Consider the following 15,038-nt stretch of genomic DNA (forward strand, 5'->3'; position numbering starts at 1 on the left):
CACAATCCTCTGCTCTCCTCCCTCCCCACAATCCTCTGCTCTCCTCCCTCCCCTACCCACAATCCTCTGCTCTCCTCCCTCCCCTACCCACAATCCTCTGCTCTCCTCCCTCCCCTACCCACAATCCTCCCTGCTCTCCTCCCTCCCCTACCCACAATCCTCTGCTCTCCTCCCTCCCCACAATCCTCTGCTCTCCTCCCTCCCCTACCCACAATCCTCTCTGCTCTCCTCCCTCCCCCCTACCCACAATCCTCTCTGCTCCCCTCTGACCGACTCAGGAACGACCAGAAACCGCAACATGCACTCTGACCTGTCGCTCCAGGAAGGTGGGCGGTCCCTCGTAGCCCTGGAGGATTCTGGGAGACTTGATTGTAGCGTCAAAAAAAAGCATTTTTCTAATGATTGACCCCTACGTCTCCCTGTAGTTTAACTCTTAAAGACTAACAACGTTTGTTATTTCTGTCGGAATGTGGAATGGGTTATGTTTTCATTTCACAGATTCCGACAATATTGTTATTGTTATTATTAATATGTTTTGTGTACTGAAGAGCATGTGGAGTTTGGGGGGTTGGGGGGGGGGGTGGGCTGTGTTGGTGTGTGAGTGTGAGGGTGAGTGTGTGTGAGGGGCAGAGGGGGGGTGGCTGTGCTGGTTTTCAGGGTGTGTGTGGGATAGGTGGCAAGAAATGTTTTGATACATACTGTATGTAGTAACATTGGCCATACTCTGAAATGTGTCCATGTTCATACCCTGTCATCATAGTGTGTCACCATGGCAACATGAACAGAACAGTACTCTCCTCATCCACACACCTGTCAGGGAAGTCCACACACACACACACACACACACACACACACACACACACACCTGTCACCTGGACATACACACACACACACACACACACACACACACACACACGTACGTGTTGGAATGTGATTGAAGTGCTACACTAACTATATTTCCAGGGGTGTGTGTGTGTGTGTGTGTGTGTGTGTGTGTGTGGACTGTGCCCCCCACACTCCTCCTGCATCTGTGTTTACTTACAATTTTTACAAATTGCATTCAGAGTGTCGTGTCAGAAGGCTCAACCAATCAGAGTGCTCCTCATAAGGACATGTGACAGCATCACTCCATCTCTCCATCACTCCATCTCTCTGTCACTCCACCATTCCATCCCTCCATCCCTCCATCTCTCTATCAACCAGAGGAGGAGGAAAGTTCAATCAGGATGATGTCATCCCTCATGTGTATGTAGAGGCTGTTTACCTACCCCCCCCCCCCCCCACACACCATTCTCTCTCTAACAGTGGTGTCTGTCTGAGAATCCTGGGGTCCCTTGGCCCACCTAAACCCTAAACCCCCCCTCCCCCTGGTCATGACCCTCTCCCTAGAGCTTACCTCCTCCCTCCCTCCGATTGGGGGGGGCCTGTCCCTCTGTCTCTCCTAGAGCGTACCCCCCCTCCCTTGTCATTCTGTCCCTCCTAGAGCGTACCCCCCCTCCCTTGTCATTCTGTCCCTCCTAGAGCGTACCCCCCCTCCCTTGTCATTCTGTCCCTCCTAGAGCGTACCCCCCCTCCCTTGTCATTCTGTCCCTCCTAGAGCGTACCCCCCCTCCCCTGTGCCTCTGTCTACTACATTTCAATTGTGAAATAAAAATGGCGTACTGGACCTCGCTGTGTGTGTGTGTTCTTTACTGGAGCTGGCTGTGTGTGTGTGTGTGTTTGTGTGTGTGTGTGTGTGTGTGTGTGTCTGGGTTTCCGTTAACCGGTAATTACCGGTCTTTGTCCGATAAAATCTGTTGAAGTCCGACATATTCAAACCTCTTCGGTCATAATGTCCGGTGAAAATAATTCCCTTTAAGCACAATTTGAATACAATTTTGTGGCAGGTGGCGCCAATAGGAAAAGGGGAGGTGCCCAAAGGAAAGCACATAGGGGGAACGCCAGAGCGCAGCCGTGTGATCAGGTCGGAGGTGAGGTAGTTGCACACCTTACTCCATGCTGACAGGCAGAGATCAAGAGGTAGACCGCTGCCTATGGCTATTTTCTGTGCGTAGTGTTTTATATTATTGCTTTGATTGTATGTAATATTGATTGTGTGATGTATTACAGGTCACCTACTTCCCTGCTGGGTTGAAGGCGGCTGGTAGGACGCTGCCATCGACGTACCAGGTATTTTAAAGTATTCGTCATGTAACTTGAATCATTATGTATTTTAATATGTCGGTAATAGTGTTCTAAGATTGTTCATTTGTGTTTCCTCCAGAGCATCAGTGCGGCCAGCTGCTCTTGCCGTGAGACGTTTGGTTTGGTTAGAGTTTATGTTCTTATCTAGTCCGCCTGGGCAAGTGTGCCGGTAGCGGGGCGGACTAGTTTTTCTTTTTTGTTTGTTTGTTTGTTTGTTTGTTTATTTGTTATTTAAATCCGCTTTTCCCCCACCATTGCCACTTCACCGGGTTAATCCCAGTTCGACCATCAGGGCAGGTTTGAGTGTGCTATATTTATAGATGATTGCAGTGAATCCTATCACGTGTGTAAACTTGTTCACCCAGAGTGTCAAAGTATTTCCCTACGGGCGTGTGCAGTGAACAACCCTTTTCTACAGTGTGTAGCCTATGGTGTGCAGTGAACAACCCTTTCTACAGTGTGTAGCCTATGGTGTGCAGTGAACAACCCTTTTCTACAGTGTGTAGCCTATGGTGTGCAGTGAATATAACACCTGCCCTGGTAACAATAACTGATGTTCTTTGGAGAGAGGTCAATGTGGGCCTGGATTGTGAACTAATGTAATAAAACTATTTTCTATTTAAAGTACATTCTCAACTGTCATTCTTATGCTAGGGACCTATATGGTGGGTGTAACATAATTAACAAGTTAATGTCATGTTCTGTCAGTACAAACATGTTCTAATGTTATTTTAGTGAGTTCGCTAGTTAGCGAACATTAAAGATTACAAGAGCTAGTTTACGTATGTCAACAATGTCTCTTCTCAATAATTTCAGTAATAATTGTACCACATTGAGGCCAGTAACACTGACTTGTGTGTGAGTAAGTTATATGTGTGTGCAAGCATGTTTTTGATATTATCAATCGTCTCACTTTTACTAGGTGAGCTGGTAAAACAAATATGCCAGGGGAAAAATGGAAAATGGACAAAGACCTCTTTTGGTCAAAGGGCAGCAGAGACAAGTACAGGGACACAGGTGAGGTCTAAACAGGTGACAGGGACACAGGTGAGGACTAAATCTAGCGTTTTAACAGTGTAGTTAATGTAGAGTTGAGAATAGCTAACTCAATATTACAGAACTACATTACCCACAATGCACAGCGGAAGTAAGAACCGCTTGACAACGTCGACTGTTGTCAACGTTACGGATGCTTTCCCCCCCACAGCGAAGACACAACACTACATCCATTGATAGCTTTCAGTGACAGTGCCGACTTTCTGCTGAAGCTGAACACTTGCTGTCTTTAATGAATAAGCAAAATGACACCGAACATACAACCGAACTATCTGTAGGGGAAAACGAGCGAACTCTTATTCGGGTTGCACTCGGCAATTTCCGTAACTCCGCCCTGCCCCTCCGGGGTTGTCGGTCTATTTTCCACATTTACGACGGCATATAAGAAATCTATTCGGGTGAGTTCTGTCTTATTAGACGAAACACTTTGGCTATTCTTTACCAACAGTTAACTGTTTCACTGCAAATGCTGTTTATGCAACAGGCCTCATAGTAATACCAAAGGATTCGCTAGCTAGCTAGTTAGCCGTTAACGTATTAGCTGTTCAACTAGATAACAACTCATGTCGATAAAACGGCCACAAAGTCTGGCTACATACGCTGCTATACGATGCTCTTTTTGAATGTTATATTATAGCAGCTAGGCTAGCTGGCTAATTATAAGCCTGTATTCTCCAGATATGTCCATAACATAAGTAAACATCGCTCCATAGATCCAATTCTTATTCAGTTGTTTTGACTGCTGGTTGTAATAGCGAAGTACTTGTTCCTTGTTTCACTGAAAAAACTCTGAATTAGGACCTATTTTCTGTACTCCTCCTCATATCCCACTCTTCCTCTCCTCCCCGTCCTGCTCCAACCCCCCTCCTCCTCCTCTTCATCCTTTCCCCTCCCCCCCCCCCCCCTCTCAGGGTACAGGGTAGAACTAGTAGGTTTAGGAAGATCCACACTCAGAATACATATTAAGTTATAATACTAAGTATTATATCCTAGTGGAACATACAGAGTGAATCTTTAACATCAAAACTTTTTAAATGAAATTTGGGCAAAAGGGCAGTGCAGATCACAATCACAAATCATTTTTATTGTTATTTACATTGTGTGTGGGGGGGGCACATCTCCAGTTCACCTACTCATAAGAGTATGACTTAGTTAGTCCATCTTCCTTATAGGAGTATGACTTAGTTAGTCCATCTTCCTTATAGGAGTATGACTTGGTTAGTCCATCTTATAGTACAGTGTAGGAGCTGGGTGTGTGTTGGGGGGGGGGGGGGGGGGGTCACCCCTGTAATAACAGGGGTGTGTGTGGGGGTGGGGGGACTCTAGTCCTCGTCCTCTGCGGAGCAGCAGCAGGTCCAGAAGGTGTGCATTCCCTTCTTCTTTTTCTTCTCCTCTTTGCCTGACAAGCAGATGAAAAGGTGTCACTTCTCAGACAGTAAGTGGAGAGTGGATTCATGTGTGCCAGAAGAATGACTGTCGGCAAAAACCATCCAGTCAAAACGTGACGTTTTCCAGTGAAGACATTACCACCAGATATACTCACTCTTAGAGAGAGGGTCCACAACCACCTCCACCTCTGGCTGGTCTGAATTGTCTCCAGCAGCGATGCTCACACTGGACTGTGAATGGAAGTCAAGGAGATAAGAGGATAACTATACATTCCATTGTGATCATTCTGGTGCAGATACAAAAAAAAAACATAGCAATTGAACATCAAGATTTTCTGTTGGGGAGCTGGGGTATGTAAATGTAAATAGGTCCATTTAAAAACAAGATGAAATGCTGGTGACCTGAGTCTCTCTAATTGAGCCAATGGAGCTGGTGGTGGAACCCAGGCTGGATACCAGGGACTCAGCTTGGCAATGTCCGCATGGCGACGTCTCATTGGACGAGGAGGAAGAGGCGGTCTGCCTGACTCCTAGAGACAGAGAGAGAGAGACAGAGACAGAGACAGAGAGAGAGAGACAGAGACAGAGAGAGAGACAGAGAGAGAGGGAGAGAGAGAGAGAGAGACAGAGACAGAGACAGAGAGAGAGGGAGAGAGAGAGAGAGACAGAGACAGAGAGAGACAGAGACACAGAGCGAGAGACAGAGACAGAGACACACAGAGAGAGAGAGACATTTTAACCTAAATGTCATCAGATTCATATTACAAAACATTTATTAATAATAATAATAATAAACCTTTATTTGTATAGCACTTTCCCTGCAAACGTTGCAGCTCAAAGTGCTTTAACATATCCACACATCATAAACACAATAATAGAACAAGGGCTGGGTATCGCCACTGATTTCCCAAAACGATTCGATTCCGATTCACAGCTCACGATTCGATTCGATTCACGATTCGATTCGATTCGATTCGATTCCGATTCGATCTAGTTACAATATACATTTTTTGCTTGAATATGAAAGAGATTCTCAGAACTAATGCTATAAATGGTTCAAGGAACCCTATAACATGTAGCATTGTTAAACATATCAATGTTTACATTAAGAATTGACTCCAAAGCAGTTACATGAATGTACTTTTTATTGGAACATAAATGAACATAATTGACCAACATTTAGCTAAATCAGACACTACAAAAAGTGCTTTTTAACGTGCTTTACTGCAGCCGAGGTAAATAAAGGTGTTTTTTTATTGGTTTTTATAAAAAACGCAACATCGTGTATACAATCAATTAAACAATCAGACATTTAAGACATTACATTCAACAACAACCAACATTAAACGAACTAAAGTGCTCAGTGTTCAGTGTATTGTCCAGTGTAGTGTAATGTTCAGTGTCCAGGTTCCAGTGTCGGTAGGAGGCAGGGGTTAAAAACCTGTTCGCTGTGCATCCGGGAAAAGATTCCCCTGCAGCCCTCTAGTTGTAGAGCGACTACTATCCAGTTTGCCCACCAGTGCAAAGCCGTGGCTGTAGCTGGGGGCCAGGAGTTGGGGGGGGGGGGGCCGGAACAGGGGGTTTGGGGTCGCTGAGTTGGAACCTGGGGTTGGTGCTGGGGTGACGTGGTGGTTCCAGCCGGTCTCTGCTCCTGGGTCTGGAAGCCTGGGTAGGTGTCAGAGCTGGATATGACCTGAAAAGATAGGGGAGTGAGAGAAGGGAGGTGAGCATGGTTTGTGTAGTGTGCATTTTGGTGTCAGGCGGGTGATCAGTACTTCCCTGTGACCCAGTGGTGTTGGTCATCCTGGTGCTGGTGGTGCTGGCAGAGACGGCTGGTTCGGCTGTGGGTTGTGTGTGGTGATATTCTGGTGAGGGTAGGAAGTGGGTCAGTGCTGTGTACATGTGTAGGTGGTGGAAGGTGCAGTAAACTTCCCTGTTGGTGTTGTGCGCTGCTCCTCTCCTGGTCCTTGTGATGGTGATACTGCTGACCAGGGCTTGTGCTGGAACGGTGGTGAAGGTGATAGTGCAGGAACTGGTGGTGTAGTGAGGTAGGCCCGGGGTGGGGGGGGGTTGGGCGATGCGGCGCCGAGGTAAATAAAGGGGCTACAAACATAGCCTACCTGAAGTGAAGTTGCGATATCACGTTTCACCTGCGCGTACATGTCTGGGACTATCACTTCACTCAACTGTTTGCGTGTCGGTAACACGTAGCGTGGTTCTAATACAGTGACGAGTTTTCGAAAGCCAGCATTTTCAACAACGCTGTACGGGCGTATATCCTTGCAAATAAAATGTGCTACAGCCTCTGTAATTTGTTGGGCACGGGGAGAATTTGATTGCAATTTGCAACCAAACGTCTTTATCAGCGAGGCCTGTTTCGGATCCGCTGTTCCGTGTTTCACGTCAGGGTGATGCCTCAATAAGTGGTTCCGTAGATTTGTGGTGTTTCCACTACATTTAACTTCCACTGCGCACAGCTTACATATGACTTTGCTTTTGTCCAGCTCATCTCTATCGTCATATTTTCAAAATCCAAAATGCACCCAGACATCTGACTTTAAGCCTGGTGGTGACTTGAGTGTCCCTGCCATCGCCATGTTTTTAGATTTTAGTGTTGAGACCTCTCGTTGCGTGAGATATGATACATTCTTGTAGCGCGAGATCTCGTTGCGGGTTGAAGCTGCAAGCAAAAAAATAATAAAAATAAAAAAAAATAATGAAAGATCGATCTCGGGATTTATGAATCGATAATCGCTCATTCAATGAAGATCGATTCAGAATCGGGAAATCGATTTTTTGAACCCAGCCCTAGTGGTGAGTGTTATATTTGTCTTGAGTGATGAATCTGAGTGCAGAGTGGTATACCGAATCCAGAGCCTTTAAGGTAGTGACAGCCGCGTGACGATAGATCACGTCTCCATAGTCCAGTACAGACATAAAAACAGATTAAATTACTCTCTTTCTACAGCTCGGCGGGAAGTTACTGCGATTTCTGTAGAGAAAGCCAATCTTCTGACGTAGTTTGGAGGACAAGATATCAACATGATGTTTAAAAGTTAATTTTTCATCAATCCATAAACCAAGGTACTTATACTCCTTGACTCGCTCTAGTATGGAGCCATTTGATAAGGAAATTTGGAAGCTATTAACATCAATATTTCTAGACTTAGTAAAAAACATGACTTTTGTTTTGCTAGCATTTAAAACCAATTTAAGTTCTTTAAACGCCCTTTGAAGATGATCAAAAGCTAGTTGCAATTTCAGATTAGCTGACTCAAGAGAATCCGCAGTACAATAGATTATCGTATCATCCGCGTAAAGGTGAGCCTTACATGAGTCGTCCAGAGCAGTTAAAATATTGTTAATATAGATTGTAAAAAGAACCGGACCCAATATTGAACCCTGCGGAACACCCTTAGTAAGGGGCAGGAACTCAGACCGGACAGTACCAACACTGATTGATATGGATCAATGTATACCTCTTATTAGATTATAAATACTCTGGTTGTTATGTTTGCCTTTTGGTTGACAGCAAAAGGGAGAGAGGAGGATAGAGAGGGAGAGGAGGAGGATAGAGAGCAGGATGGAGTCAGCTCACCAAGAACCAGGTGAGAAAGTGGACAGGTAGTCAAGACCACATAAGTAAGTAGCCTTGAGAACCGATGGTTCTCGAGCCTAATGGCCCATAGGGAAGGAGCCTATCTCCTGTTTCCGTAGCGTGAGGCGGCTTAATGTACAAGTTAGTACACCCCCTGGACATGACGCTGGTATGTCGCAGGGTCTTACCCCCTGGGGGGGGGGGGGGGGGTCCATGCCACGGTCCATGCCACCCCCCCAAGGCAGCAAACCTAGGGGAAACACTGTTATTCTCATGCTAAAATCGACTGTAAATCCAGATTTTAAAGTTGATATTCTTCCCCGTGGAGCATGCCCCCATAACCTGTGCCCCACCCAACATGTTTAGCACCAGCCGCCACTGGTAAGAAGCAGACATGGAAAGAAGGGGAAGATTCTGTGGATATGAGGGGAAGGAGACGACAGGAGGAGAGGAGGAGAGGGTGTGTATATCATATAAGTCTAATGTATTATTATTATTATTATTATTATTATTATTATTATTATTAAAAGCTATACAAATAAAGTTATTATTATTATTATTATTTTAGCTCTATTCTCCAACAGTTTGGATTTGAAATCAAACAATTACTGTGAGATGAAAGTAGAGAGATTGTCAGCTTTAATTCAGTGTTTTCTTTTGCTTGGGTTCACCATTTAGAAAGTGCCATGTGTTTTACATACTCACCCTATTTCAGGGCTAGAGTCAAAGGATTGGAAAAAACATAACATGTTTCCACATGATCCAATCCAACTCTGTGTAAAGATTGACAATGAATCCACTTCACCGATTCTGTAATCAATTAACTAACTGCACGTTAATGTTGTACAAAACAGGATTGGGACTTTGGTGGATTCTTCGTCTAATTGTGTTAAAATGTGTGTGTGTGGAAAACATACTAGAAATGTAATGAAAAAAATAATTAATAGAGGCTTTGTAATTAATTCATCGATTAATTAATTTATTTATTTTAATCGCATGTCAATATTTGACACAAGAAGCAACCGTTTTCAATTGAAATGGATTTGGTATACGAGTGAATCAATGCGTAATTATGTGTATTTGAAAGTATTTAGAATACAAGATATTCCACAACAAAACAAGAATTCAACTCCTACTATGGCGCTGATGTGATGAGAGTTGTTCAGTAACATTATGATGGATTTAGTTGTTGCTTTAATAGTTGGTGTTCCCTTGCAGCCGTCCAGAATGCCCAGAGAGAGTGAGCTCCCTAATAGGCCCCCTGACCCCCCCAGCAGGCCAGGAGACAGGCCTGGCGTACGACCAAAGGATGATGGGGCACCACAACATGGAGGACAGGTAAGGGCAGCACACAATAGAACAGTTAAGCAATATCACACGAGAGGGAGTGCTGTTATACTGAATATCAGCACGGCTGTGTTGTACGAGGCCGCAGGCCGAGTATTGAAGACAATCACAGCCGTGCTGATATTCAGTATAACAGCACAACCTCGAGTCTGATATTGCTTTTATACAACAGTTCTACAGCACCATTTATTAGTTAACAGTAATAAGCGACAACAGATTATGATTTGTTTGTTTATTTAATAATTTATTTTGGCTCCACCAACAAAAAATAGTTCCGCAACAAACTTCAACTGGACTGTTGCCTAGTAACCTGAACACAAACATCCGCAGGCTAGCTACTTTGTATTAACGGTCATTTATAGAACGTCTGTGCAGCGGAGTGATACATAGTTAAAAGTCCCAGTGCTGTTATACTGTATATCGGCACTCATGGAATGCCTCTTGTCCAATCAAATGACTTGGTCGGAACTAACTGTTGTATAATACTCTTTAACACAAACGAACAGACAAATACAGGATCATTTTGAAAGTGTTCCGGAACCTGTCTCTCCCCAGCGATCACCCAGAACAGCCGCAGAGGATCTCCTGCATCTTCAACTTCCACAAGGAGCTGGGCTTGGTGGCCCGTTGCCAGCGGATACAGGCCCGTCTCGCCACCGAGAAAGAGCTGGCCCTCTGTCACGGGTACAGCACACCGACTTCACCATGACATCACCATGACATCACTGGTGATCGGGTCAATTCCTGTCGAATTCCTGTCTGTTGAATTTGGACACGGAATTGACCCGGTCATCTCAGGTCAATTCAATCCTGAATGGGATGTTGATTTTGAATTGACCCAACCCTTACTGAGAGAAGGTCCTCTTGTCTGGGCCAGTCTTCTTATTATTATTATTATTATTATTATTATTATTATTATTATTATTATTATGACGATGATGATGATGATGATGATTATTATTATTGTTATTGTTATTATTATGTTTGGTAACACTTTAGTGAACACATATCAGGCATTTTACGTAGCCCCTTAAGACATCCCCACACATGTGTATATTGTATTTGGGGGGTAAGGTTGGTCTTGAGGTTAGGGAGACTCGTCAGTAATTCCAAGGTCGCTGGTTCAATCCCCGGAAGTGAGCCAGTGATTGGAGGGTTGTTGACACCATATCTGACTGGCCAGCTCCTACTTGACCTACACTGTACCGTGAAAATAAGAAAACCCTGAATAAAGATCTAATAAATGGCTAGTAACACCCCACAATGGCCCAATGGGAACCAACCACAGGCCTAGGAAACAGATACAGCTGAAAGTGAATGACAACTTAACACAAGATCCAGCCCAAATAGCTGTAGCTTTTAACACATATTTCATTGACTCTGTAAAAGAGATCGCACAGAATTTTCCTCAAATAACCAACAATAATGTTGAACTTGATGAAACCAAGCCCTCTTTCAGCATTCAGCCCATCTCGGCACACAAAACCCAAGTCATAATTTCATCTCTCAAACTCTCAACAGCGAAGGATATCTATGGAATGGACACGACAATGCTGAAATCTCTGAAAGAACACCTAGTCCACCCCATTACACAAATTATCAACCAATCAATACTTGAGGAAACAGTCCCTAGTACCTGGAAAACAGCTATTGTTTCTCCCATCTTCAAGTCAGGTGACCCCCAGGATGTTGGTAACTATAGGCCAATCAGTATTTTACCCATTATCTCCAAGGTCACTGAGAAGTGGGTTACAGAGCAGCTCGTTCACTTTTTAAGCAATAGCCCATTTCCCCTTCATCCAATGCAGTTTGGCTTTAGGACCCTACACTCTACAGAAACGGCCAACTGCTACTTCCTAGAAAAGGTCAAAGGTATGGTTGATAGAGGAGGTGTTGTAGGTGCTGTGTTTTTAGATCTCCGCAAAGCCTTCGACACAGTCAATCACCAGGTCCTTATCACCAAGCTGTCTGCCTTTAACTTCTTGCCATCAGCCCTTAAATGGTTGGACTCATATCTCAGTGACAGAAATCAGCTAGTCCAGATAAACAATCAGCGCTCACCTACCATCATGTCTTGCACCGGGGTACCACAAGGCTCCATACTTGGCCCACTCTTGTTTAGCCTATATATCAACGACCTACCATCTGTCTGCCCAGAAGTGCATGTACAAATGTATGCTGATGACACTGTTTTGTATGTGCATGACAAGAACAAACACCTGGCAGCTGCCAAACTTAGCTCTGCTATGGAAAAGGTCACCAAATGGCTCAACAGCTCTTGCCTCCAGCTCAATGTTAATAAAACTGTAGGAATGTTCTTCTCCAAACAACACAATATGACCACGGCAAACATAACCATTTCAGGGCAAAACATTAGTATAGTTCCGTCGTTCAAATATTTAGGGATCATCATTGATTCAAACCTGACTTTCAAAGAGCACATCAAGAAAGTGTCTGGTAGGGTGAAGTTTGGCCTGGCAAACTTCAGGTACATCAGAAGCTCACTGACCATGAGTGCTGCCAGACTATATATGGACGCAACAATTATGTCGCACCTCACATATTGTTTGACAAGCTGGGGCCATGCATACAGCACTTCCCTAAAGCCATTAGCCACCCTATACAAGCGGACCCTTAAGGTCATGGACCAGAAGCCAAACAGCACACACTACTGTACCATCCTGGACAAATGTAAATACCTTAGCTGGGAAGACACCATCAAATACAAAAACATCTGTCTCATCCATAAAATTCTGCATAACAAAGCTCCTCCCCCGCTTAACTCTTTCATAAACCAGCGTGACCACAGCTTACGGCCCACCAGAAGCACCTCTCGTGGTGACCTTATAGTTCCATTCAGGAAAAGCACCTTCAGTAAGCAATCCTTCTCAGTAATAGCAATAGAAAACTGGAACTCACTACCCAACCAACTCAAAGACATACATACTTACTCCACCTTCACAACACACATGAAAGCCTGGCTGACACAGAACTATACTTGTCCTCATTAATCCCTCTCTGTGCTGCCTCCCCATAATGCCTTTTTTTTTGTATGTTTTGTTTTGTTTAATGTTTAACTGTTTAACTGTTTGTAAGTGCTTAATGTTGTGTGGCCTGTAATTGTCCTGTGGCTTCTATGTGCTTGAAATGTCGCTGCCCCCATAAGTGTGTATGTGGTGTTTGTTGTAGCCCCTTCAATCACCTCAGCTTGCTTACGTGTGTTTTTTGTCAAGTGTGATGTTGGGGTACCTTGTCTCAGCCACGTGTTCTTAGAATTTTTAAATGTTTTATTTTAACTAATGACGTTACTTTTCAGGATGCCATGTTGCAACTGGCCGGGGACTTCAGCTGAAAATTAGCCGACTAGGCTAACGCTGCCTTTTTTACTATATTTTATATGGTTCATGTATTAGGATTGTCCTCGATATAATAAACTAATAAACTAAACTAAACTAAACTAAGTAGCCAGTAGAGTGTTGTGTTCCCCATACTACAGTGTTACCAAATGTGTCAATGTTTTAATTCCTATGAAATACGTATACAATACGTAATATAATAACAATAAGCTTTATTTATATAGCATCTTTCATATAGAAGAATGCAGCTCAAAGTGCTGTACAATACGGTGCAAAAGAACAGATTAAAAACAACACTGTAAAAAGAAAGAAAAAGTAACAAGGAAGAACAATGACTCATAAATCAGTCAAAGATGATTGAAAACATGATAAGGCATGATAAGGCAAAAACATGATCTGGTGGTCCACTACCGCCTTTAACAGTTGTTAGTTTACAGTCAGATTCTACAAGCTGTGTCTTTTAATTGTTATGTTAATGTTGTTATGTTAATTGTTATGTTAATCATGTTAATCAAACATTCAGGCTTCCAAATGTGTTCAAGCATTCAGGATTACACGGGCCCACGTACATCTCTCTAAATACCTCTTTACCCTACAAGCTTCATTAGAACCGACCGTGTCTCTGACATCACGTCGATGTGGTTCTCTCTGTAGCCTGGAGCACATCGGCAAGATCAAGAGGACCGAGAGCATGAGGCCCGGAGCCCTGCAGAAGCTGGGGGACAAGTACAACTCCATCTTCCTCAGCAACGAGAGCTACCGGAGCGCCCGGCTGGCTGCCGGGGCCTGCTTCAACACAGCGCAGGCCATCCTCACAGGACAGGTACTGTAGATTAGGACACACTCCTCTCCTTCCTGAGCTGGACCTGCTCTCTCTGTGTTCGCCTGCTGTATCCACATGTCAGCGTAAATACGTCAGTGTCATTTTGTCGGTTTGTTGATGTGTTTTTTTCTAAGGTGGTTTCAAGTCCGATTCCACTCCCTTTTGTATTTATTTTTTTCCCCTTAAGATGAGAAAGAGAAAGGGAGATGAAGAAATAGGCAGCCTTGTGGTTCAGAAATAGGCAGCCTTGTGATTCCACCCCACACCAGTAGGGGGCAGTGTGGACCATAGATGGCAGTGCTCGCCTCTGGACTGATTGTGGGCACGTTAGCTCTGGTTTTCTGTTAGAGTCCAGTACGGTTGTGTGACCACTCTCCCCCTCCCCCCCCCCCCCCCCCCTCACCCCAGGTGAGGAACGCCGTGGCCATCGTGCGTCCGCCGGGCCACCACGCCGAAAAGGACACCGCCTGCGGCTTCTGCCTCTTCAACACGGCCGCCCTGACCGCCCGCCACGCGCAGTTCCTCTCCCCGGAGCCCCTGCGGGTCCTCATCCTGGACTGGGACGTTCACCACGGCAACGGCACCCAGCACATGTTTGAGGAGGACGACAGGTTGGTCACAGAATGCCTCACAAACGCCACACGCGTTCCATCGTTGCTGCTCACTCAGTTCTAAAGTCTGCCCCCCCCCGTACCCCGTGTCTGCCAGTTTGCTGTGAGAGACGTGTGTGTATGTTTTACCCTCCCTCCCTCAGCGTGATGTACATGTCCCTCCACCGCTACGAGCACGGCAAGTTCTTCCCCATGTCGGAGGACGCCGACTATGACAGGGTGGGCCGGGGGAAGGGCGCCGGCTACAACATCAATGTCCCCTGGAGCAGGGGCAAGATGGGAGACCCCGAGTACCTGGCCGCCTTCCACTCCGTGGTGATGCCCATCGCCAGAGAGGTGAGGACCGGACTGGAGGGAGCCACTCCCAACACTAGAGGGAGCACTTTCCCCTTAAAATGACCCATGGACATCAATCTTCTTCATCTCTCCCGCGTTTATTGCCACCCGATAGATGTTAACATTGATGAAGTGGACTATTGATTATTGATTAGCTGAAACCTGACCCAGCCCCCGTCACAACGCACACACACACACCTACAAGCACGAATTCTGATTCTCATTCTGATAGTTGAATACATGGCACTCCTCACACTTTTTTTTTTCTGAGTGGGGCAGTTCCACTCATATTTTTTTCATTTTATTGGACAGATAGTGAAGACAGACAGGAAAGTAGGA

The 15,038-nt window shown here is 45.0% G+C and overlaps 1 protein-coding gene across 1 annotated transcript in view; it reads left to right on the forward strand.

Annotated features, from left to right (window-relative positions):
* Nucleotides 1–298: 298 nt before the first annotated feature.
* LOC308164519 (histone deacetylase 6-like) overlaps nt 299–15,038 on the forward strand; it is a gene marked incomplete at both ends in the record, with an annotated part of 18,230 nt that continues 3,490 nt past the window's right edge. Inside the window, 6 exons of the mRNA XM_080538589.1 lie at nt 299–326; nt 9,504–9,564; nt 10,129–10,257; nt 13,584–13,752; nt 14,161–14,363; nt 14,507–14,699. Of these exons, the coding sequence (XP_080394715.1) occupies nt 299–326; nt 9,504–9,564; nt 10,129–10,257; nt 13,584–13,752; nt 14,161–14,363; nt 14,507–14,699 (783 nt within the window). The remainder of the gene's footprint in view (nt 327–9,503; nt 9,565–10,128; nt 10,258–13,583; nt 13,753–14,160; nt 14,364–14,506; nt 14,700–15,038) is intronic.

The sequence above is a fragment of the Nansenia antarctica genome, assembly GCF_963989245.1.
Source record: "Nansenia antarctica genome assembly, chromosome: 8".
Classification (NCBI taxonomy): domain Eukaryota; kingdom Metazoa; phylum Chordata; class Actinopteri; order Argentiniformes; family Microstomatidae; genus Nansenia; species Nansenia antarctica.